Source organism: Balearica regulorum, chromosome 5 (genome assembly GCF_011004875.1).
Source record: "Balearica regulorum gibbericeps isolate bBalReg1 chromosome 5, bBalReg1.pri, whole genome shotgun sequence".
Taxonomy (NCBI): Eukaryota; Metazoa; Chordata; class Aves; order Gruiformes; family Gruidae; genus Balearica; species Balearica regulorum.
In genome coordinates, this window is record NC_046188.1 from 3,852,594 (window position 1) to 3,876,383 (window position 23,790).

General features: G+C 51.8%; 1 protein-coding gene across 5 annotated transcripts in view; it reads right to left on the reverse strand.

Annotated features, from left to right (window-relative positions):
- Window positions 1-7,119: 7,119 nt before the first annotated feature.
- Window positions 7,120-23,790, reverse strand: part of FERMT2 (FERM domain containing kindlin 2) — a 50,975-nt gene continuing 34,304 nt past the window's right edge. For 2 of the 5 annotated variants that reach the window (XM_075753219.1, XM_075753221.1), the window contains 12 exons: window positions 22,508-22,733; window positions 22,244-22,346; window positions 21,798-21,905; window positions 19,840-19,974; window positions 17,919-17,968; window positions 15,143-15,267; window positions 13,818-13,924; window positions 13,227-13,448; window positions 10,951-10,971; window positions 10,288-10,412; window positions 9,920-10,061; window positions 7,120-8,508 (listed from right to left, as the gene is read on the reverse strand). In XM_075753219.1, the coding sequence (XP_075609334.1) occupies window positions 8,335-8,508; window positions 9,920-10,061; window positions 10,288-10,412; window positions 10,951-10,971; window positions 13,227-13,448; window positions 13,818-13,924; window positions 15,143-15,267; window positions 17,919-17,968; window positions 19,840-19,974; window positions 21,798-21,905; window positions 22,244-22,346; window positions 22,508-22,733 (1,538 nt within the window). In that variant the 3' untranslated portion in view covers window positions 7,120-8,334. Of the gene's footprint in view, window positions 8,509-9,919; window positions 10,062-10,287; window positions 10,413-10,950; window positions 10,972-13,226; window positions 13,449-13,817; window positions 13,925-15,142; window positions 15,268-17,918; window positions 17,969-19,839; window positions 19,975-21,797; window positions 21,906-22,243; window positions 22,347-22,507; window positions 22,734-23,201; window positions 23,235-23,790 lie in introns of all 5 variants that reach the window. The other 3 variants (XM_075753217.1, XM_075753218.1, XM_075753220.1) reach the window with 3 other exon arrangements.

The following is a 23,790-nucleotide window of genomic DNA, read 5'->3' on the forward strand; positions in this document are numbered from 1 at the left end:
CCAAATGGAATGAGAGTGATAATGTGGGGACGTACCATGGGCTGGAGCACCTTCCCTTAATTCTGCTTTATGAGCTTCTCCTCCTTCCTTTTACCTTGTGGTGTGGTTAGAGGGGAGGGAGTGGAGGCAGGAAATCCTGCGGGGCTATTTTTGTCCTCTGGATTAATTCACGACGTCGTTAAGCGGCCGGGATTGGCTTGGCTGCAGAGGGCTTGAAGGACAATTTGGGAGGCGTCGGTTCCAGATGTGCTCGTTCCCAGGCCGAGCGGACATCTGAGATAGCGGGGGGTTTGGCTGCGGGTGCTGGGGGAGCAGTCGGGGCCGGACCCTGCACTGTGCACCACGCTGTGCCCAGGGCCAGGACCACCCTCGGGCCCTTCGTCTCCACCACGTGCTGCTGCTGCAGGGCTGAGAGGGTCAGTCCGCTCATCTTTTAGGTCATTGAAATGATTTTTTTTCTTTTTTTTTTTTTGCAACTCTATGTAAAAGAAAAACGTTACAAGTGCTCGCCCAGTGCTCTCCCTGCTGCTCAGCTCGTTCCCCCACCAGCGACGTTCCCTGCTCTCGGGGTCTCTTCCAGGACCCAGCACTTTGGTGCTTTTGAAGATTTAACACCCCTCTCCCTCCCCTCCACCGTCATTTCCCCGTCGGTCTCAGACATGTTCCCATCCGCTCCTCCTGTTTATGGGAAGGGGAAGAAAACATTCAGGAGATAAAGCAGCCGTCCCCGGCTGTCACCCGGACCCTGCGGCAGGGCGGCTTGCCATCGAGTTCCAGGGGAGCCCCTCGGCTATAAGGAAGGCCGTGCCCTTTGAAGCGCCCGACACGTGATTTTTCAGCTGCGAGGCGATGTGACTCGGATGCGGTCCCTCCAGACGGCCGCCCAGGATGGGGCACAGCATGGAGGGGGCTGGAGGGGGCTGGAGGTGGCTCTGTCCCTCTGGCAGGACGGGCAGGGATGGGGACGTCTTGGGGTCTGGGCTGGCCGAGGGTGTTTGTACCGTGTGTTTGTTTTGGGGGGAGCATCTCGGGGTGTTTGTCATCGTGGGGGGAGCTGGGCGGTCTCAGTGGGCCGGGACCCGAGCTCTAGGAAGGGACATCTCCCGTTCGGGCTGTGCTTGGTCTCGGACCAGTTGCAGTGACCCCTCTCATCCTGTTTTGCATGAGCCTGGGCACAACCCCCGCTCCTGGCGTTACACTTAGAGCCTCTCCAAGACTTTCTGGGCTGCTTCTTTCCAGCTTTACCATTCCGGAGAGCCTGCCTCACCCTCGCTGCCTCATCAGGGCAAAAGCAAAACACCCACAACTCTTTCCTTAAGGCCACCGACAGCGAGCAGCAGCTCACTCTTTGCCCCCCTGCCTAAATCTGCTGAGAGCCATTAGGGAAACCAGGAACCCAGTTTTTACTATGATGTGTCCCAGGTGAGGACCGGCTGTCCCTGCCACCTGGGAGACAATACACACAAATACTGTGGGAAGGGGCAAGGGAAGGCGTCACCCCCTCTAAACACAGCCAGAAAGTCCCTTGAATGCATTGTGTGACGCAGGTTGGGCTGCTGAGACCCTCCCCATCCTGCTCCCAGGCTGGATGTGGGGAGCACAGCCGGGGCTTCCCAGTATCTCCAGGCCTTGTCTGGCCGGGATGAGGCACTACGGATTGCGTTCGGGATGCTCGACGTCGGGAGTGCGAAAGCCCTAAGAGGAGCACACGGGGAGAGGAGCCCTGTGGGGAGGTGGCTGGGGGCAGATGTAGATGTCTGGGAGCTGGCTGGGGGGGGCTCAGCTGCCGTTGTCCCATCCTGCAAGGCCTGGCTGGTGCAAACCGGGTTTGGAGGGTAGCGCAGGGGCGTGCGGTGCCTCTTCCCGGGCAGACTGGGGCAAGGGGGCTTCACCTTTCCTGGGCACCGCTGCAATTCCCCCGTGGCCCCTTAGGCTTGTCCCCGAGTCGATGCGGTGCTTCCCTCTGGGACACGTCCCTGGATGAGGGACGAAGGGGAGCAGCTCCCAGCCGGGATCGCTTGCCTGAGTCAAATTTCTAAGCCAGATCCTCTCCTGTTTCTTTTACGCTCCCTTTCCCAGGCAGGAAATCAAAGCCCAGCTTGCTCATTAGGGGCTGACCAGCTGCTGACCAAAAGCAAAAAAAACCCCAAAAAACAAAAAACCCACCCAAAATCCAGAGCAAATGCTTTATTTGCTCAAACTGCTGCTTTCTCAGAGGAGGGGGAGTGGGGGTCCTCCAGCCGGAGCCTTCCCACCAGCCGGGGATCTGTGGCTTCGTCGGGAGCTGACAGCGCAGGGAAACTCCGTTTCCAGGTCTTTTTCTTAACTATGGATCAAAGGGAAAACTTCCCCAATGATTTCAGTATCTGACAGGTTCTTGCATATTTGAGTTACTGTAAAATACGGGGTTGGCCTTTCTGAGTCATTTGGGCTTTAGGAAAATATTTTGATGCTCCTGTGTCAAGCTAAAAAAAGAACCACACCACGCCCCCCCCCCCCCCCCCAAAGTGCAAACGCTGCGGCCTCTTACACGGATCAGATAAAATGCTGATCAAACCGATGTCAGCTCCCTGGCAGCTTTTTCGGGGTGAATTTGGCATGTTGGGTTTTTTCAGTTCTTTTTAAACTGGTGTTTCCCATCCTCTCCCTCCCCAGCCCATCGGCACGGTACCCCCAGGCGAGTTTTTTCGGCTCCCCGCGGGGGGAAGGTCCTGGTTTGCATCCCCGGGGCACCGCAGACCTGCCGCCTCGATAACACCCTGGGAAAAGTCCCTGCTTGTGTTCTGCAGTTATGAAAACCAGACGGGAGAGCTTAAGAGAAACCAAAGGAGCAGTTTCTGGGGGGGGAGACTCAAGCCTGAAATATGTTGAACAGCTGGAGGGATGCAGAGGATTTCAAAGGGAAGGCTGGGATGCCAATCGAAATGGGAACAGGCGTGAGGCCGGGCTGCTCGGACCGCATTGCACTGGTGCTTACTGGAAAAGATGCAAGCAAGGAGGTTTTTTTTTTTTTTTTTTTTTTTTTAAATCTATAACATCCAGCTGATATTTATAGATCTTTTATCTCTTTAGTGCCTCGGTGCTACAAATAAAAGCATACAATGCTTTTATGATACTTAAAGCAAACAAATAAAAACCTCCACTGGTTTCCAGAAAGGTTCTGAGCCATGTGAGTGCTGTTGCTGATCAGTCTGAATTTAATTAGACTGATGAAACCGCTCCTGCCATCCGAGTTGGTGCCGTCGCTGAGGGCTTTGACTCTTCACCATCCTTCCCTGCATCGGAGACGAGCGTTGATCCGCCCGGGAAGGGAGGGTTTCTCGGCAGCCGGACCGAAGCAGGCAATTCACATCCGTATGTGGTTTCATCTTTGGACCAGATCCTGGCTGGCGGTGGGTTTCCTGCGTCCCTGGTCACCGCCGGGCAAATCCCCGGTGGCCCTGAGTGCCCTTGGAGTTGCCCAGGGCCCCTCTCGGCCGGCTCGCGCAGCAGGCAGGGCAGGGCAGGGTGAAAGATGCTGCTCATCCCAGTCCCGCCGGGCTCGCTGGGCTCCCGGCCCCCCGACGCTGGACCAAGCGAGGGGCTTGGAGGGGCCGGACGAGGCAGGGGAAGGCGCTCGCATCCCCCCAGGGATTCAGGAGGTGCCTTTGCACCCAGCCGGTCCCGGGGAGTTGGTGCCGGCCACCCAGGAGCCCCTTCCCGGCCCGAAGGCTGGAAAGTCCCTAACGTGCTTCCTGCGGGGCTGAGACACTGAAATAACTCATCCGGCTTGGTTTTACTGTGGATTAATTTGAGGAATTTCTTCAGCCCCTGCCTGCCGCAGGAAAGCCCCGCTGCCCCGGGTGGCCGTCCCATGGGGGACAGCTTTCCCCCAGCACCCTTGGAAACCGGATCCGTGCCCCGGTCACAGACAACAACCCTGTTTAGGCTATTTTTGTCTTAATGCCCCTCAAAAACCACTGGCTTCCCCAAATGTCCTCTTTCCTTCCATTCAGGGTAGCGGGATGTGCCTCTGTACCCAGGCCCTGCAGCTCTCACCCCCGCCCTCGCTGCAGAGCCCTGTTTTGGAGATATTTTTGTTTGTTGTTTTTTTTTTTTGCTTTGCTTTTAAAATTGCCATGGGTCTGCAAAGCTCTCCCCCATATAAAACTGCTGTTCCTGCCTTAAAACCTCTATGTGACTTGCCCATCCGCACGATATTAAATTACTTGGGGCTGAAAAAGCTGCGTGAATCCCCGCCGACACCCCAGCCGATACCTTGCTCAGACAGGAATGCAAATCCCCTGAGCGCATTAAGTGAGCGGTTTTTCACGCCGGCAGCCGGTTTGCATCAGTACCTTTTGGTGAAGTGATTTATTTTTTCCTTTCCCCCCCCCCCCAGTCAAGATCCTAGAGCAGGGGCGGCAAGGGAGGAGCATCCATCCCCCTGGCCCTGCCCGCTGTTGTAGGGCTGGAGTAAGCCCGTCTTCAGGCAACTCTGCTGCTTGTTTTGGTTAAACTGGGGTTTAGGCAGCCCTGTTGGGTCTGAAACTCCCTCCCCATCATATGCTTATCAAAATAGTTGGAGATAATGGGTTTTTTTTTTCCCCAGGGCAGCCACCAGTTTGTGGATACCAGACGGTTACTGCTCTTCCTCCCCGAGGCTGAGTCACCCCAGGGGGCTGTGGACACCCACGGGCTGGTTTCTCCTCGGTTTTGCTTTTGTTTTTAATTCGCTTTACTTTTTTGTATACCCAAAAGGGTCACCCACAGCCAGATTTCACTGCATCAGCAGAATAAACCACCGCATCTCCCCTCAGCGCTGGTGCTGCGGGAACTGGGATTTGCATCGCCTTGGCTTGCCAAGACCCTCCTCATCCTCCTTTGTTGGCTTTAATGCCCAAAACACCCCCGAAACCCACCCGGCCTCCGACACCCCCCCCCAGCACATGGCTGGAAACCCTCTGCACCCACCGCGTCCTGATTTCCCTTTGACTCAGCACCAACCCACCAGCGATGTCTGATGACTACGGGAGGAGCAGCAGAGCAAACGGCCCCGGTCCTCCTCGTCCCCACGCCGCCTTGCTGTCGCTGCCGCCCGTCCCTGGGGTGGATCATCCATCCCCTCCCGCGAGCTCCAGCCCTCACCGCCTCCCTCTCCAAGCCATCTTGCGACGTGTTCCTCGTGCTCCTTCCTCACCCCCATGTCCATCCTCGGCATGCGGCAGTTCCCATCCCTGCCGGCCAGCCCGGCGTTTGAGTTTAGCTTCGTGTTCTATTTTATCTGGTGTTTCTCCAGACTGTAGGTAAACCACACATTTTTTTAATCTCCCTGCCCCCTCCACTCCAACAGCTCGGTTTCATTTGCATCTTTTCATCCAAGGAGAAAGGAAAGACAGCCTAGAAAACTCGGCAGCCTCTTTCGGATCACCTCAAAGCCCCCCGCGACCCCCTCGCTGCTTCCCAGCCTCCTGCAAGCGCCCGCACCGCTCTCCGCTCCCCACCCAACTTCTCCCGGCTCCCGTCCTCGGGGGGCCGTGCGGGGAAGGGCTGCGGTTGAAAGCAGCCTCTGCCTTCCCATGCCCCTTCCCCGACCTCCTCCGCTTTTCTGCTCAGCGTTTCCTGCCTTATCGCCTCCCCCAGCTGCAAAATCGGGCCCCGATTCAGCGTAGCGGAGCCCTGTGGAGGCGGCTGGGGATGGATGGACCCCGGGGACACACACATCTTCTCCCCCTACTTTTCCACTCCATGTTACTCCTCCCCATCCTGCATAACCTCAGGCTGTGAAATAGGAGGTAAATATTTTTCAGCGAGCCACCCCCATCACACGCCCAGCTTTGGTGCTGTTCCAGGCCAGGCACGTTTTTTATTGCCGTGCCTCACCCGCTCCCGCATCCAGCCAAAATCCCGGCGCCTCCTGCCAGGAGCGTGCACGCCGCTCCTCCGTTCGCGTGTCTCCCGGGGCCGTCTGGACTTGCCGGGCAGCGGGAGCTGCCAGCACCCAAAAGAACAAGCCCGCAGGCGTGGGGCAGGGTTGGGAGCATCGCTGGCACGTCCCGAGCACAGCTCTGCCCTGGCCGTGGCTCATTTGGGACCAAGGAGCGGGAGGAATCGCCCGGCACCGTTGGGCCACCCCTTCTCCCTGCTTTTATGGAGCAAGGGCGCAACCCGTTCAAGAGCACATGGTGCAAAAAAATAGAAGATTGCTGCAGAAACTCAGCAGCGATGGGAAAATGCGTTATTTCCTCCGAGCATCTGCCTGCGAGGGAGCAAATTCCGCTTGCGGCCAGGGAAGATGCTGCAGGCGTTGCATCGTGGCAGTCGCCTGCCCCTTGATGTCCCCCAGGACCCAGAGGCACAGGGAAGCAGCTGTCCTGACCCGCTGCTGGCATCCCCTTCCCATCCCGCCTTGCCTCCCTCCGGTCCCGCTGTGGCTTGGGATAACCTGAAGCTGGGAGCTGGACCAGACGTGGCCGAGCAGCATCCCCAGCCCCTCTCTTGGGGTTGCTTTTGGGCACGAAGCTATCCCGGCAGGCGGCAGGATGGTGCTGAGCCGGGGGGGGTGTGTGTGTGTGTGTGTGTGTGTGAATCCCTCGCCGGTGCCTTTTCCCGGGCAGCATCCCTGTTCCCGCACAGCAGCACCGCCGCCGCCGCTCGCCAAGTCCCAGCTGCACGGGCAGCGGGTCAAGGGGCCTCGCCGGCGCCAAACCCAATTTCATTCCACTGCCAAAAGGCTGAAACAGCAGTTTTTAAGCCCCGTTTGCGAACAGATCGATTTTCCTTCTCACCTCTGTAACTGAGCCCAGTGTGCCGAGGCTGTTTTACACCCCAGCGCTCCATCCGCAACCCCTCAAATTAGGTGACGGCAGGGCATGGACCACACGCGTCCCGGGCAGCATCCTTCCCCGCATCCCTGGGCTGCTTCCCCATCGCCTGCCTGGCCAGGGAGCGGGGCCGCCGCTGCTGCCCGCGACTTTCCTGCCCCATCCCTGCATTTTACTTTGGTTTTTGGTGGCATTTGGTTTTGAAAAGCTCGGGATAAGGCAGCGGGATGGAGCACCGGGCTGGCTGTATCGTACGGGAGCTACTTAACGGCCTTGCCGTAGCACAGCTGAACCACAAAAAACCAGGAGCGGCAGGTGAATCTTAAATAAAAGATTTGACTTTTATTTAAAATAAAATGCATTTGTACATAGTCTTGAAACCACAGACTACAGGAACGCAACACTGGTTATTCCTCGGCATCGGGTAGGGCAGGAGAGGGCTCCCCGTTAGCGTTAACGCTGCGCTGGCTTAACGAACAGGGAGGTCCTGGCCCCGGGTATCAGTTATCCAGGGTGTTGTGGCGCAGCTCCGAAATCCTATTTAATTTAGATTAAAAACTTACTGCACTGATATTGGGGTTTTTGGTTTGGTTTTTTTTGTTTGTTTCTTGGTTAATCCCCTTACCCCGTACAGGCATCCTATAGTTAATGCTGATACATCAGATCTATGCAATATTCTAGCTGGCTTGTGAGACTAGTTAAAAAAACTGTACAATTTTATAAAATTTGTGTTTTTTACATTAGTTACACAAAACCTATACTTCATAGACCTTTACTTCATATGGTAATGAAAAAGTTTGCATATCATAGGCAGAACAGTGACTATGCTGGTGAATACTAAAAGTGTCATAATACAATATGGTGTAAAAATAAAATAAAATAAAATTAAAAAAAAAAAAAAAAGACAATATAAATGATTATCAAAAGGCAAATTAACAAATAAACCAAGCTATAACAGACTAACAGAAGGTCATCTTCGAGGCCGCGCGCAACTATCTTCAAAGTCATGTCAGGCACCTGTCGCAGTCCTGGTGCGTGTAGTGTGAAAGGAGAGATGGCAAATTCTACTTAGGGGTAGGATGACTTCAAAACAGGTCAAATGTACAGAATAAAAAACACGAAAAAAAAAAGAAAAAAAAAAAAAAGAAAACACTCATGCATTAAACATGATAAATAGACTTCATATAGGTTAAGCCCTGGATGGCTTTACAAGAAGATGGCTTAGAGTTCTCTTAGAAAATCGGCTATTTTAAGTCAGTCAAATCTTATCCCGATCTGCCCATCAGATTCTGTATCCAAAGGCCAGCGGCACGATCACCTGGCCCAGATACGGTCTCGTTATAGCAAATTAACAGAAGTGCTCATTAGTGCACACAGATTAACTGGTCTGGTAATGCAAAAATTTTCATTTAAAAAAAAAAAAGATACATTTCAAGCTTACTTTATTAAGCAGCATATTTCAAAGAACAGCTTTTTAAAGTTAAATATTATATGGCCATGGGGTTTCCTCTTGGTGTACAGTACATGGGACTCACACCCAACCACTGGTCAGTTTGTAGAACATCTCTTCATCTAAACTCTCATTCTGATCTTTCGCTCGCGTCGACAAGAAGATGTAGCCGCCGATGAACTCGTGAACCACTTTGCAATCCACCTCCGTGCAGATGAAGGACACCCGAACGTCATCTGCAAACTCCACCGTCACCTAGAGGGTAAAACCACAGGGGTTAGCTTCACCGGCGCCTTCCCCAAGGAGCCACACCACCACACGCTCTTCCCTTCTGCCTTATTTTTCTTTTCTGGTAAAGCAGGTACCTTTTTCCGTCGCCTAAGCGAAAAAAAGAAAAAGTGATGGCAGCGATGATTTGGACTCGATGATCCTTACGGGTCCCTTCCAACTTGAGATATCCTACGATTCTATGATGCGATGATCATCGTTCAAATGTTTAGATACGGAAATACCTTTTATTGCTTTTTTATTCCTTTATTTTTATTTAATTTTCTATGTTATTTATTTAGCGATTTATTTATTTAAATTACCATTATACCTTTTATTCTCTCGTGACCCAAGAGACAATCACCCAGCGTGCTGGCCCCTCTCGGCAGCGAGCACGCGGCGACATCCTCTTCGCTTCAAGAGGAACAGAGACCGAGCACAGACCTGTCGAGGGCTGGAATTTCTTTCCAGTTTTTCCCTACCAGCGTATTCTGGTTTTGTAAGTTGAAGTTTGGCCATGGAAACGCTTTACGGGGGCTGGGGCAGCTCCTTTTGGGGTGACTGAATAGCCTGTCCATTTATTGATGCCCGTGATTTTTTTGTCCCCCCCCCATCGGTGACAGCTCTGCAGGAGGGAGGGGGATTCCCAGCAGAGCATCCGAGGCGAATAATTGGGATAGCGGGGCTTGCAACTGGGTCAAAACAAAGACTCCGATGCAGAGGGGAAGCTGAATAATTTCACCGGCAACTCTTTAACGAGCCGCAAACCGCAGGAGAGCAGCCCTCGCGTAGCCCTGGCAATTCTCCTCGGATGTTGTGCTGAAAAGGATCACAAAAAGTTTGTGCAGCCAAACGTAACGGGTGGGTAACAGCCCGTCTCGGAGCCTCGCGAAGGGGCGGCTGCTGCTTTTCGTTCCTTGCATGAAAGTCGGAGCTGTACTGCAAATAAAATGGATTTTAGTACGGATAAGGCCCGGTACTTTTATGTTACTGGTCAGGATAAAGCCTGAGCGGCGGTTCTGAAGTTTGATTTTTATTTAGCTGCCTTTGAGTGGGTGTTCAGGGACCGGAGAAAATCATTACGCATTAAATGTCTAACTGGCTGCGTTAAAGAAAGATTTTTTTTTTTTTTCCTTTTCTTCTTTTTAAGGCTCGTACTCAACTCTACCAGCAGTTAGGACAAGCTCTGCTAAATCTCCAAGGAGGGTGGAAAAGAGAGGAGGAAAAACTAATTACATTAACGCAGCCGGATGGGACACGCTTTAGAAAACAGCGATGGGAAAACCTGACTTTTTTAAAAGCCGACTTACAAAGTCAACTTAAAAAATAACCCGAGAGCAGCGTCCGTCTCACGTAACAGGAGCGGGGGAAGCGGCCGAGGTGTAAAACACCGTCTCACCATTTTAATCTCCCAGTTCACGTTCCACTGCTTCATGTTGCTGAACCGCCAGGTTTTGACGGCGTCGCCCGTGCTGGCGTCCATCCGTATCAGCCGGTTGTAGGCGATGCCGATCAGCTCCTCCTTCTTGCCTCCCTGGAACCTGCAACGCGGCGAGGGATTAGTAAACGCACGCCTGCGATATGCGGCAACGCGCGTTGAATTCAGCAGCTGAGTTAACTTATAAAACCGGTTTTATAAGTCGATGCACTGAATGCTTTTAATTTCAGTTCCAGTGCAACTTCCACGGCTAAGGACGTGCTGCGTATTTAATACCCCGGGTATTTACTCATGAAATTCCCGCTCTGCCGCCCGGCAGACCCACCGACCTTGCAATGAAATGCGTGATGCCGAACTCCGGCAGCGACTGCCAGGCTTGAATAAACCGCATCTTCGCCTCGATGAGACTCATCTGAGCGACGTTCTGGTGGGCTTCCAGGATGCGTGCCGTGATCTGCGGGTGGCGAGACACACCGGCTTTAGAGAGGGGGTTCGTTAGCGGCATCACGACTGTCACCCTCGCGCCAACGGGTAACGACTCGGGAGGTAATTGGGGTCGGCGCGAGTCAGCGCGGTTACGAACAACGCAGATGATCGGTAATTTCTACCCTGAGGATGGATTTCAGCTACAACCTGCGACCACGGCTGATAAACGTGGAGCTGCTTTGGCTTCGTATCTCCAGACGTATAAAAGCAAATATAGATCTGAGCTGCCTGGAGGCAAAGAGCCGCTCCGGTTCGTTTAGTCTAAGATGCAGGATTTGAGCAAACGGCGGGGCAAATTTCTGGTGTAGGGTTTCCAGTTTCGCAGCATAAATCACAGGGGATCATTTTAAAACCCAAACAGGGCCCAAGTTTCTCCGGGGGGGGGGGGTGGTGGGGTGGGTGGGTTTTGTTAGTCTGTTCATTGCTGCTCACCAAACCAAAGGGGTTCTAGACTATTTTAAGTTTTATTTTAAATTTAGCTTAATTCTATCATTGCTGTCACTTACCAAGTCTCTTACATAGCCTGGCTGTAGATGGCAAGGCGAAAAAAAAAAAGAAAAGGAGGCAGAAAGAAAAAAAAGCAATCAGAAATATGGCAACAAAGCAAAGAAAAAGTGTAAATTATCTGCAAACCAAAGTTCAAGCAAAAAAAACCAAACACATGCACAATTTCTTAGCCAGAAAAGCAGCCAAACTGAACGTAAGGATGGAGAGGGAGCAAGCGAGCAGAGATTCGCCGCTTGTACCGGCCCTGCCTGAGCACCGGTGCGGTCCCGGCTAGCCGGCATCCTCTAGAGATGGTTTTAGTCCTGAGATGGTTTTGGTTCTGCTGGCGGATGAAGGGGAGGGTGAAGCTGCCGGCTCAGAGGGGAATTTGTGTCCTGGCACTCCTCCCCGCGCCTCTGCGCGAGCTCGAGCCCACTTACTCGCAGGGGAAGCTCAGGATCTCCCCGGGGCCGTTAGCTCCAGAGCTCCTTTTATCCGAGACAGCCAGGGAAGCGGCTGGAGGATACCGTCGGGTGGAGCACGCAGGGCTGCGGAGGGACGTAGCCTTGCCCTGGGGATGGACAACCCTGGGGGGGCTTCCTGGGGAGGCATCTGCCCTTGCAAACCGGCTGGATGCTGCTCTGACACTGAACCCCAGCAAGGCACCCGAGAGCTCTGAATACCTTTATTTTGGGCGTTGGGGTTTATTTGGCAGTTAGGATTTGGCTCTCCCCAAACCCAACCTGCCAACCCTATGCTCCAGCAAGGGCTCGTGGGGACCAGCACCCCCCCTGCAACGGGTCGGGGGCTGCTGTGGGACCAAGCGTCTCTATAAATCCTCCAGCCAGCCCCAGTGCCAGTTCCCATTTCGGCACCGGTCGTGGGCTGCGCGATCTCCTCCTCCTCCTCCTCCTTACCCAGCGCTGGGAAGCGGAGGGACCCTCGCGGTGGAATTCCTCGCATTCCCACAGCCTCCGTCCCTCCGTCCCTCCCAGCTGTGCCGGCAAACAGCCTCCGCTCCTGTGAGCTCTGCCTCTGGCCGTCAAAGAAAAGCTCTAAATCTGCTGGTTAGCCGATGTCGGGAGGCGACCCGGCGTTTGGGAGCAGGGCGAGGGCTCGTGCCCGTCCCCGCGGTTCCACGGAGGTTATTTTTATAACGAGGATACCTGCGTGGTAAGCAAGTTCTGCGAGCTAATATTTTTCCAGGTGCCCCCATTTTACTGAGTTCAGGCCTAGAAGGTATTCTATATGTTAAAATGGTATATTTATGCAGCCTCTCCTCCATCCAAGTGGATATAAAGGCTTATTCAGAAGAATAATAAGGGCTATATAAAATACAACTCCACTGCCAGGAAATCATCGTGCTGTGCCAATAAAAAGTTATATTTTTCCTGCTTCTCTGACTTGAAGCCTTCTTCTGGGTTTTTGAGAAATCGTATACAGCCACAGCCAGCCTGAAACACGCAGGCTGTGAAGCTACAGCTGAACGATTAAGTCACCGAAAGGCCACGGAGCAATGCCTTACTTATTTTTGCCGCCGTACCGACATACAATGTCTTTCAGAAAGTCATGCATTTATTTTCCAGCGCAGAACAGTTCAGCCCTGTCATGCACGGATCGAATGTAGCGTGGAGTTCAAGCGCGAGTCACAGCAACTCAAAATGAAGCAACGTTTCAAGGACTGGCATTTGGAAGTAGTGGAAAAGCAAAGAGAGATGTACGCAAACCGCATTACAGCCAAGTCTGGATAAAGCACTGCAAGCAACTGCAACTCTGCTGATCCTGAGGATTTCTGCACGGACTCTGTGCAAGGGAAAGGGTTTTAATCCCAGCACCAGGGATTGATTTTGTCTCATCGCTGCTGTATCCGCACGGGGAGAGACGGGGCGAGGTGGGGGCGGCGGGCAGCTGACCCGTGCTTTGCTGCACCGTCGCTCGGTATCAGCAGGGGCAAAAAACCGCTCCCCTGTTTTAAACCATTCCCCACGTTTTTTGAAATAAATGTAAATAAATTCCAAATGTGTTTAAAATAAACGGTTGCCCGCTGCCGAGGCTGTGCACATGCACCGTCGCGTAATATATGGTGTAATTAAGGTCGTGGGTGCCATCGCCAGGTGCTGGATCGAAACCACACACATTTCAGTCGGCATTTCATTTTAGTAACCGCGTGCATCCGATCAAGTGACAACATCCCAAACACGTATCGTTAGACGCCAGCTACCGTCGAAACGGGTGCACGGTCAGCCCGGTCCACACCGACACCAACACCGCGCCGGGAGAGTGGGCGAGCGCGTACCTGCTTGTTCTTGTATTTTTTCAGGTAGCGAGGAGAAACCAGACACTCGGGATTAATGTCGGTGGTGATTTGTTCCGGGATCAGCTGCGGGTCTGGGTTCAGATGCTGCATTTTCAGGAAGGAGAGGATGTTCTGGACTTCCATGCCGTAGGAGCTGTCGGCCATCGTCTTGCCCTTGGAGGCCAGGCGGCAGGCGGCCATCCAGCTGGCGTACTGCGTCTCCTGTCCCCCGCCCCGAAACACAGACCCGTGCCCGTCAGAGCGGTGGGGGTGCCACCTTCCCCCCCCTGCAAATAAAACTCCGGGGAGCCTTTATTTTCCTTCCAGCCCCAGGAGACTGAAGCACAAAGGCAGGCAGAAACCCAGCCAACGCGCAGACTATAACCGTGGGACAAAGCCAAGGAAGAGCAGGAGCCGACTTTCTACTCCAAATTCACACGCGTGCTCTGAACGTCGAGATCAGACGCATGTCAGTGCATTTTGTATTTTTTTTTTTTTTTTTTTTTAATTAACACCAGCTAACGGCACATCGAGCGTGAGCTGATGGTGGGCAAAGGGCAAAGAGAGGACCGGCCCGAGCGATGAGCTTACATTATCGCAGCGAAGCCAGATTTCATTCATTCCCTCCGCTACCGGAATGAGCAGTTTGATGTTAAACTTCTGACCAGAGATGTTCACGTCGGGGGTAACTTCACATCCTGCAATGAGGGAGCCAACAAAAACAAAAAAAAAAAAAAGGGAAAGAAAAAGCAAAGCACTTTAACTAAAGGGTGTCCAACAGCATCTCAGTGCTACAAAGGTCTCACACCGCATCTCCGATGGGACAAACGCTACACAGCAAGGACAAAACCCATGTCAGATGCCTCTTTTTCCAAGTGTCAGGAAAATAGGGGGAAATAAAGCAAGACCTGGTCCGGAAGCAAAGCAGCCAAAGCTAATGCACGCCCAGAGGATTCATCTCACCGGTCCTGCCTGGCCTCACGAGTGGACCTGATGGCTGGCAAATACCATGAAATTTTCACGAAAGGGGAGGAAAAGGTGGCCAGATGGGTGCTGACTCTCACCCTGAAACCCCTACACATTATTTTGGCCGGGCGCATCGCTGCTATAGTCAGTGGTGGGGTGCGAGCATCCCGCTTTCGGTGTCCGGAGAGAACGACAAGCGGTTGTATAAACACCAGGGGGTGATGAATTGAAGCAGCCAAGCCAGCCCGGGCGTCGCTTCAACGCCGCCTCCAAGATTTTTTAAAAGTGCCGTCACAGCAGATATGTCAAAAGCTCCCAAAAAGGTTCTGCGGGCCGGGCTTCGCTCCGACTGCAGCCCGAGGTCGCTTGGCATCACATCTGCTCCTGCCTCAATGGGGAAAAAAAAAAAAAAAAAAGAGCTCTCTGCAGTTTGGTGGCTGCCGGAGCAGGAATGTTTAACTTGACATAAGAAAAGCCAGCAACCGTAGGAATTTAAAACCTCCTGGTTTTAAAGCAAGGCTCACAGGGAGCGCTTGAGCGAGGCTGCTCACAACCGCCACCAGGGAGAGGAGGAAAAAACTTTAAAGGCAGCAGAGGAAGAGAATAGTCTGTTCTCTCCAGCGCAGCGTGTGCTCAAACTTCATGCTCCGCCGTGGGAGCCAGTTGGATTCTTTCGGATAGCTGCGACAAAAAGGAGAACGGCAAGTTGTTTCCCCATGGTATCGGGGAGCTGGCGTTGCTTCCCCTTGGGGTCACGTGTACCACGTACTCACTTTCTAGAAGTCTAAATATATGCCATGCATATCAAACCCAGTCACCCTCAGTCCTTAAAAACGTATTTACCCAACCCTGGGATAGCATGCCAAGAAGATAAATCACTGGGAAAACAAGATGCGAGAGGAGCAGCCTATTACTGGAATAAAATGGAACGGCGCTCACGCTTCTCTTACCTCTCAGGTTCATCTGGTGTGCGGGAGTCCCGTTGGATTCCTCTTTGCTTTTATAGCAGGAGATAGAGGTATCTTTGAAGGTGCACCAATACGGCTTGTAGCCTTTCAACGTCAGCTTCTTGGGCCTGCCAGACAGGTTGAGGGAGATTATATTTAGTTTAAGCTCCTAAACCAAGTTGCTGGACCGGGAAACTCATTTCACCCTTGAAAACCTGGTGTCAGCAGCCTTGGGGTATGCTCAGCCCCGGGACAGTCCTGCCTTGGAGCTCAGCCACCGCTCACCACCCCTTCGCTACCATTTTGGGTCAAGAAGTTGAGCTACAATTGCGAATTTGGACTCTTAAGGCCCATGGAGGTCCCACTAATTTGGGGTAAGGTGGGGGGAAGCTTGAGAACTGTATCACAAAACCAGACGTGTCCAGGAGCCGCTGCAAGATCTGCCTCTTCACCTGCCACGTTAACCTGGAACCACTTTGCTCAAGCTCTGAAAGGAAGCGGTACTTCTAAAAGACTTGTCCGTCAGGCAGATGCGTGAGTTCACTTGTTTTCTTTTCAAATACTCCACTTTTAGCATCAGAAAAGGTTCAGTTCCTTCCTATGGAAAACATGGATTTTGCCCAACTCCGCAGAAGCAGCGATGGCTCTGCAAGCCCGCAGCAAACACGGTGGTACCCTGACCCTGCTCATCCCACCACGAGCCCAGGACCTTCACAGAGCTCCAAGTTTCTGATTTTTCTTAACCCCTCCTGATTTCTTCAAAGGCTGTACCTGCAGCCTCTCGCTGCAATGCGTTTCTCCCGTCTCCATCCCAGAATTAGCTGCTCAACCCTCATCTGTAGGGATCAAATCTGCCACGGCCCCAACCGCTTGTCCGCGAGGCTCTGCGCTTTCATTTCCAAGCAAAAGCGTGTTGGGGGCTGCTCGGGGAAATTCGGGAGGTGGTGGAGAAACACGGCGTCTGCCTGAACCCCGCTGCTCCCACACCTCTGATGGACATCTGAGCTCCGGGCATCTGCTGCCTCCTCCTGCCTTTCCTGGTTTTTCCTCTTCCCAAAGCCTTGGCGCGCACAGCCCTGCCCCGTGCAAGCTTTACAGCCACAATTTCCTTTGAAAGCTGCCTCCCGCAACAGAACAGGTCACCAGCCTCCAGCCAAGCCATCCTACACGCGCAGGTTTTTCCATCCTTTGCTTCGCATCCTTCTCTAAAGATGTTTTAATACAGGTTTTTTTTTTTTACTGTCTTGAGCTTTTTTTTGGGGACTCCTTTAAATTGCAGGCAGGGCATTTTGGCTGGCACGGGCAGTAACCCGGCTGGCAGGGGCAAGAGAAACATCCCACGTATCTGCAGCAACACCAGGTACGTATAGGGATGTATATATAGGACTTATATATAAGGCGTACTAGGGACATATATTGCAGCTCCTCCCCGATGACAAGAGGCATGTCCAAAGCTGGGCCAGCTCCTAACGTCACATCATTTATGTTGGGTTTCTGGCAGTAAAATACCTCCTGGTCCTCATTTTTAGGAGCAAACGGCAATTCTGTACCTCCCCGCCGCGGCAGGACAGCCCCAAATCCCAACTCAGGGTTCGGGGCTGCACCCGGCGAGGGGAGGGAACCGGCAGCTTCTCGCTGCTCCATCTCCTGCCCCACCAACTGCCGCTCCAGTTTGCAAACGAACAGCTCCCCGAATCGTGCCTAATTTTATTGGCAAATAAGCACATCAAAGGAAAGAGCAGGTTTTGTTTGTTTGTTTGTTTAAGGGGGAACACCCCCCCCCCCCCAAGATGCAGGGCACAGGCTGCAGCCCTGAAACTCTGCCCCAGTTAAGACAGATCGCAAGCCCAGACGGCCGCGGAGACCTTATTAATTCACCTTTGGAGGGGGAGAAAGAGTTTTTCAGAACAGAAGTGGCAGGTTCAGGCTCCAGAACCGAACAATTAATAAAATAAAGGCTTGTTCCAGAGCTATTTTGCTGCCTATAGCTTTTCTTCTATATCCTATAGCTATGCCGTGAAATCTCATCATTATTTCCAGAGCTTTCACTGTGTCCTTCGCCGCAGCAGGCAATAATAATTTGCAAAAAGACAGTTGCGGCTGCCAAAATGTTACTCAAAGTCCAGACGCTGCCGTTCCCGGTTTCCACGTACCACCGTCCAAGTCGAAGCAAAATAAAAAAATTAAAAAAACCCTCCTAAATCACAGTCAGCTTAACCTGCTCCTTTTAGTGAGGGGAGGGCAGACAGAACGGGATCCCGGCCGTTTAGAATTCATCCAGTCTCTTGCAAACCAAGAGAAGTCTCTGAGCAAGGTTTCTAGGTTTCGCTCCTAATTTTAGGATGGCTTGATTATTTCACGGGCATTAATTGCGTTACAGAGATATCTCGCTGCTGGCTACGGGATGCAGCAAGCTCTCCCGCAGGGATACATACCTGCCGGGGCGGTGGGAGTGGGAAAACACCCTGGGGGTTTATATTTAACAACTGATCAACTTCAGTATCAAATATATCGAATACTTCAAATAGCGTGTGAAATACTTAGCGACTGTGCTACAGGATCAAGTAGTAAAATGTTTTAATAGCAAGAGAGCGCAGATGCTCTGAGCTGCGGAATTACACAGCGATTGTTCGGTGGCTTTTCGCACGAGATAACGTAGTGGTGCGCAGCAAGAGCTTAAGGCCAGGAGATAAAGAAGAGAAGGATATTAGGCGGCAGGACCATTAATTATTCATAGGCATTACCAGTTTCACAAGTGCCTCTTCCCATCAGCACTTACTTGAAGACTTTAATGTAGTCGGCGAGCTCCGGGATGGAAGTGATGTCACCCTGAAAAGAAGAGATTACCTCATTCACCCGCCTGCCCGAGCGGAGCCGGGGTGGTGGGTCGGGAGGGGAGGGATGCTGCGCAGCGGAGGAAGCTGGGAGCGGCTTCACCAGCCAACATCGGGGCTCGGGACTCCTCAGAAAGCCCCATCCGCTTCACGGGAGAAGCAAGTGGAGAAAAATCTGTGGCACAGAAGTGCTGTTTGGAAACCAGAGGACAAGGTTTTCTTTCCCTTTGAGGAATTCCTGCTGCCGCTGGAGCCAGTTCCCACCCGTCAGGTCACCGGCGGTCACACCGGCTCGTGTTCGCACAGGGATTTTTTTCCTCCCTTAGTTTTTCCTTACGCTCCTGACATAAGGAAAAGATGCTGCTCTGCATCTCCACGGAGAACTGGGGAAGGGCTTTCTGACAGCCCAAAAGGCTTTCCCCCTCCCCCCCAGCTTTTTGAAAACTGAGTTTATCTTCACACGTTGGATGAGCAAAATATACTGGGTGGCACTTTCAATTCCCACAAGCTCGAACTAAAGGGTTTTCAAAGGACAGAAAAAGCAAAGACAGCTTCCAGTAGCAAGATAGTTTACTTTCCGTCTGCAGTGAGCAACGCTGTTTATAGATACCACGGGGGGAAAAAAATGCAGAATCTAAACAAACAATCCAGTAATTGCCCATTATCCGTATTCAATTACTCGAACGCATCTGGAAATGGCTACTGCTAGCAACCCCTACGGAAAGGGATGGAGTTTTTTTGATGAATCATTTTTGTCTTCACTCCTCTCTGTCAGGGACCGTTCCTTAGTACTGTGCTTCAAACCTGGTTTTGCAAAGAAATCAGAAAAGATCTCTCGGCGAGGAAAATTTGTCATTATTTCCGTCGCACCGAAGCGGCGCTGCTCTCCCTGCGGCGACTGGTTAATATTGTAAAACCTCCGCCGTTATTAACGCTAGCAAAGCAGGCTAAGTATGGATGTTAACTTCAAAAAGACACTTCGTAAACACTTAAAAAAAATTTTATAAAGAGTGAGACTGGAAAATTTCAGGGCTTTTAGGGTTTGAAAGAACTTAAAATGAAACTCAGAGATGATATAAATGTGCAAAACGCCTGGAAAAGCTGTGCTGTGCCAAGTCTGACCAGACCTACTCCCTTTTCTGCCAGTTTAGTTTTTGGGCTTTACATTTTTAAAGGTGGAAAACCAGTGTTAAAACAGCGTACCAGAGGGAAAAAAAAAAAAAAAAAAGAAATCTTCTGAAATACAGTCATAGCTCAGTCCAGACTAAAGCCCAGCCTAATAAAAATAGGGTTTCATACGTGTAAGTTATTTCTGAAAATCACGGCAGCCGTTTTAGATACTGTCAAACTTTGCCATGAATTAGAAACGGTGGAAGAGAAACCTCAGCGTGAAGAATTCAGTATTTTTGGAAAGTCGGTAGCGAGAACAGAAACTAAATTAATTTTATCCGAGTTTTCCATGATTTCATCAGGAAGGTGGCTTGGTGCGGGGGGGTCTTACAGTCCCAGCAGGAAAAATTCATTATTGCACTTGACTCTGCAGCAGAGTTGGGCACGTGGGACGGGCTGAGCTCTCCCTGCTAAATTCACTGTAAAAACCCAAACTAAAATCAAACCTTTAAAAATAAAAGACGGTCTTACGGCTACAACCCCTCGGTATTTAAAAACCCATTATTTTTCAGAAAATATTACTGGGCTCTGGGTTCTGCATTTCTCCACTGGGCTGTGTGCAACTTTCTCATGCTGTAAGACAGGAAATAAAGGGAGAGGAAGGAAATAAAAAAGGCTGGATGCCTGGAAAAATTCCCACCTCAGGATGACTATTCCCGCCTCGTGCGAGGCAACGGGGACGCGCGAGATCCTTACCAGGATCGTCGACGTTTTGCCGCCCTCCAAAGTGATTTCCAGATCCGAGAGCGCAGCGTCCACCTCATCCACCTCCTTGTCGCTGTTGTTCAGGTGGTTTTCCGAGGACATGACGGACAGCTTATTGATGTGGTACTGAAAGGCAAGGCACAGCGTTTCACCAGGACGCTCCTGTGATCTGTCGGATGCCATGGGCTCATCGTGACACAGCCACCGTGCTTGGGAAGCGGGGTGGAAAACCGGAGCCGTACCCTCCGTGGGAGCAGAGGCTGGCAAGCGCCGAGACCTGAGCGCAGTTGAGTCACGAACGACCGGCTTGGCTGTTTTCAGTCCAAGGAGTCGGCGGTACGAACCCTGGAGGACCGCTCTGGACCCCGCAGGGCAGAGCTACTCTTTTCACACCATCGCAGCCTGGCTGAGGTTGGAAGGGACCTCTGAAGGTCGTCTGGTTCTACCCCTGCGCAAGTAGGGCCACCTACAGCCGTTGTCCAGTTGGCTTTTGAGTATCTCCAACGATGGAGACTCTACAACCCCTCTGGGCAACCTGTGCCAGCCCTCGGTCACCCTCACAGTAAAAAAAGTGTTTCCTGATGTTCAGAGGGAACCTCATGTGCTTTAATCTGTGCCCATTGCCTCTGGTCCTGCCACTGGGCACCACTGAGAAGACCCTGGCTCCATCTCCTTCACCTCCATCAGGTACTGATATAAGATCCCCCTGAGCCTCCTCTTCTCCAGGCTGAACAGTCCCAGCTCCCTCAGCCTCTCCTCAAAGGAGAGATGCTCCAGGACCTTCACCATCCTCACAGCCCTTCACTGGACTCTCCCCACGATGTCTCTCTTGCACTGAGGAGCCCAGAACTGGACCCAGCGCTCCAGACGTGGGCTCAGCAGTGCTGAGCAGAGGGGAAGAAGGCTCACCTCCCTCGACCTGCGGGCAACGCTTTGCCCAATGCACCTTTTTTGCCCCAAGGGCACCTTGCTGGCTCATGTTGGACACGGTGTCCACCAGCACCCCCAGGGCCTTTCCTGCCGAGCCGCTTCCCAGCGGGGTGGCCCCCAGAATATACTGGTCCCTGGGGTTGTTCCTCCCCAGGGGCAGGACTTTGCACTTCCCCTTGCTGAACTTCATGAGGTTCACGTTGGCCCATTTCTCCAGCCTGCCGAGGTCCCTCTGGACGGCAGCACGACCCTGTGGCGTATCCGCCACACCTCCCAGTTCGGGAGGATGCATCGCATCTGTTTTTACCCCAGAAAACCACAACATCCATAAAAATCTCACACTAAGGACCATGCCCAACCCACTCTGGACTCCTTGGAGAAGTAAACTGAGTCTTTATGTTTCTGTTTTCACTCTTTTTTTCCTAGGAGGGGCCCTAGGAGCAGACAGCCCTGCTCTTCATGGGGATATTTCTGCACCCTACAGCGACGAGGCGCGCCAGACCACACGTAGTAAATGGCCTGCCATCCGTCTCGCACAAGTCAATAGCAGGTGTAGCATTTATGCCAAATCACGACGAGTATTTAATGAAACGGATAAATAAATAGTTCTGGGAAACCCACAGATTATCACCAGCTGTTTGGGGGGGCAGCGTGCCAGAAACGCACAGTTCAGTAACCTAGTGTACTTACTGGGGTTTGTTAAGAAGGGCAAAACTAAAAGTTAAGATAGACATAAACATGTTTGGTAAAAGAAGGCCAAATTCCTTTTCATGAGAAGTAATCAGCGGCAAATATTTAAATTACCTAATAAGCTCAAGTGAGGATTGGGAGACGGGAAACGATCCGACTTCTACCAGCACGAGAAGTCCAAGCTCCCACCAAAGACAAGGTGAGGCTTAAAACACCCGTTACAGCAGATTTCACTTAGGGTGTTAATCAATCATCATCAATAGAGAAGTCTGCAAAGCTACAAAATCAAGTTTAGCCAAAACCCGTAAGCGTCTCGGGCCGTCTCCTACCTGCAGCGCTGCAAACATCATCATTTCTTCCTCCGTGCACTCGATCTCCTCCAGCAGAATAGCCCATTTGGACTGCTCGTACAGCTGGTTGATCCTGATCGCGTCGTACTACGGCACAGCACAAAAACACGGACCGGTTGCAAAACGTACGAGCCCCGTTCAAGGGAACCCACTTCATCTTTCATTTGCGGGCCACACTTCAATCCCAGACTGAAAAGCCTCTGCCACCGAAACAGAGTGGCTCTAAGAAACCCTTAAACATCTCCAGCAACACCTCAGCATTAGCGAACCGGTACGTGGGAGCACGCAAAGCCAGGTTTGATGCCTGCAAGACCAATTTCCAAAGCGGTGGAGGATTTACCCCCACAAAAGCAAGCTAGAGATAGAGGTATCCTTTGCTCAAAGCCTTTGCTTGCAAGATGCGAGTAAAACAAATCGCTCTGTACCTTTGGATTCAGGTCAAAAAAGCTGTAGTACTTGAACCGGAGCAGCAAAGCTTCGTTTTCTTTCACCTCCTGCTCCATAAGAGATCGGGAAGAATCCAGCCATCTGTAAATTGTCAAGATGGGATAACACACACAAAAAGCTCTGGTGAAGTCGTGATGACGCTTTCAAGAATGCAATTTAAAACCGCATATTGAAAAGAACAAAAAAAAAAAAAAAAAAGAAGAAGAAGAAGAAAAGAGCAGAAAAACAAATCCTTAACTCACCCTTGGTTGATTTTGGCTTTATCAAGCAGCGCCTGTGGCTTGTACATTTTTGCTAAGGACTCCGGGGAGGTGACGGGCTGGCTGACGGCCAGGATGCCCGGGTTGCCCTCCGACAACGCGCTGTCACCGAACCAGGCCGAAGTGGGTGACAGGGGACTGCCGTCGTGAGCGTCGTAGGTCGGCGTCATCGTTTTGCTATACAGTCCTGGGCTCGAATATATGTTTCCTACCAGTAAGAGGAATAAAAGCTGGGAGTTAGCTTAGGGCCAAGCCCTGCCTGCTCCCAACCAAGCCAACTCAGACACAAACCCAAAGCCAGCGGATGAAAAACCTTCCCTTTTTTTTTTTTTTTAAACCATTTTTTTTTTTTCCCCCGCAATGGGAAAACACTGCGCTGCTTGTTTTCCCATGAAAAGCTGCCCCTCTCTCTCAGCTCTTCTCCGAGAGCAAAACTGATGGAAAACTCATTCCAGCCCAAATCCATGGGAAAAAGCACAGGTCTCCCACGCCGGGAAACTCCTGCCCCCTGCGTTTCGGCGGCACCTGGGACATGAACGGCCCCCGACTTACCGGTATTACCTGTCGCTTAAAGATTTTGGAAGTCAAAAGTTTTAGAGGAGCAGGAAAATAAACTAAGGGCGCAGCCAAAGAGACCAGAGGCAGAGCGCAAAAGTCCTACTGAGGTGGAGCTCACCTTTGACGGGGCCGATGTAAAGAATATCGGTGCCTATAGAGAGGGAAAGAAAGGAGGGAAATGAGAAGGCGAGAGAAAGTTACCCAGAGAGTAGGACAGGAGAGAAGCCAAAACCGGGCATTTTTCGGAAGAGAGCAGAATAGCACAGGTGAGGTTTAACCACCCAAACGGAGTGTTTGCAGCAACGCCGGTGGACTCGGCAGGCAAAGCAACCAAAGTGACTCCGCGGTTATTTTATCGACGTTACGAGTAACAGCCGGGCGCGGAAACGTGGTATTTCACGGACGGAAAAGCTTGCTGAGACGGCCAAACAAATTTGGTATTAATATGCCGAGCGAGTGGTGCGGTTTGGTGCAAAACTGATCCCGAAGCACACGTTCCTCCCAGGGCTTTCACAGCTTTACAGCTCGTACACACTCCAACATCCCCACCCTTTTAAAATTACAAATATGAAGAGAAGAAAGGGGACCCAGCTAGGTAGAGCTAAATAGTCCTTATTCATCTCACTGGAGCATTGATTTTTTTATGTTAAGAATATAAAATCCAGATTTTCAAAATAAGGGAGGTTCAACGACCGTATCCTAATGTC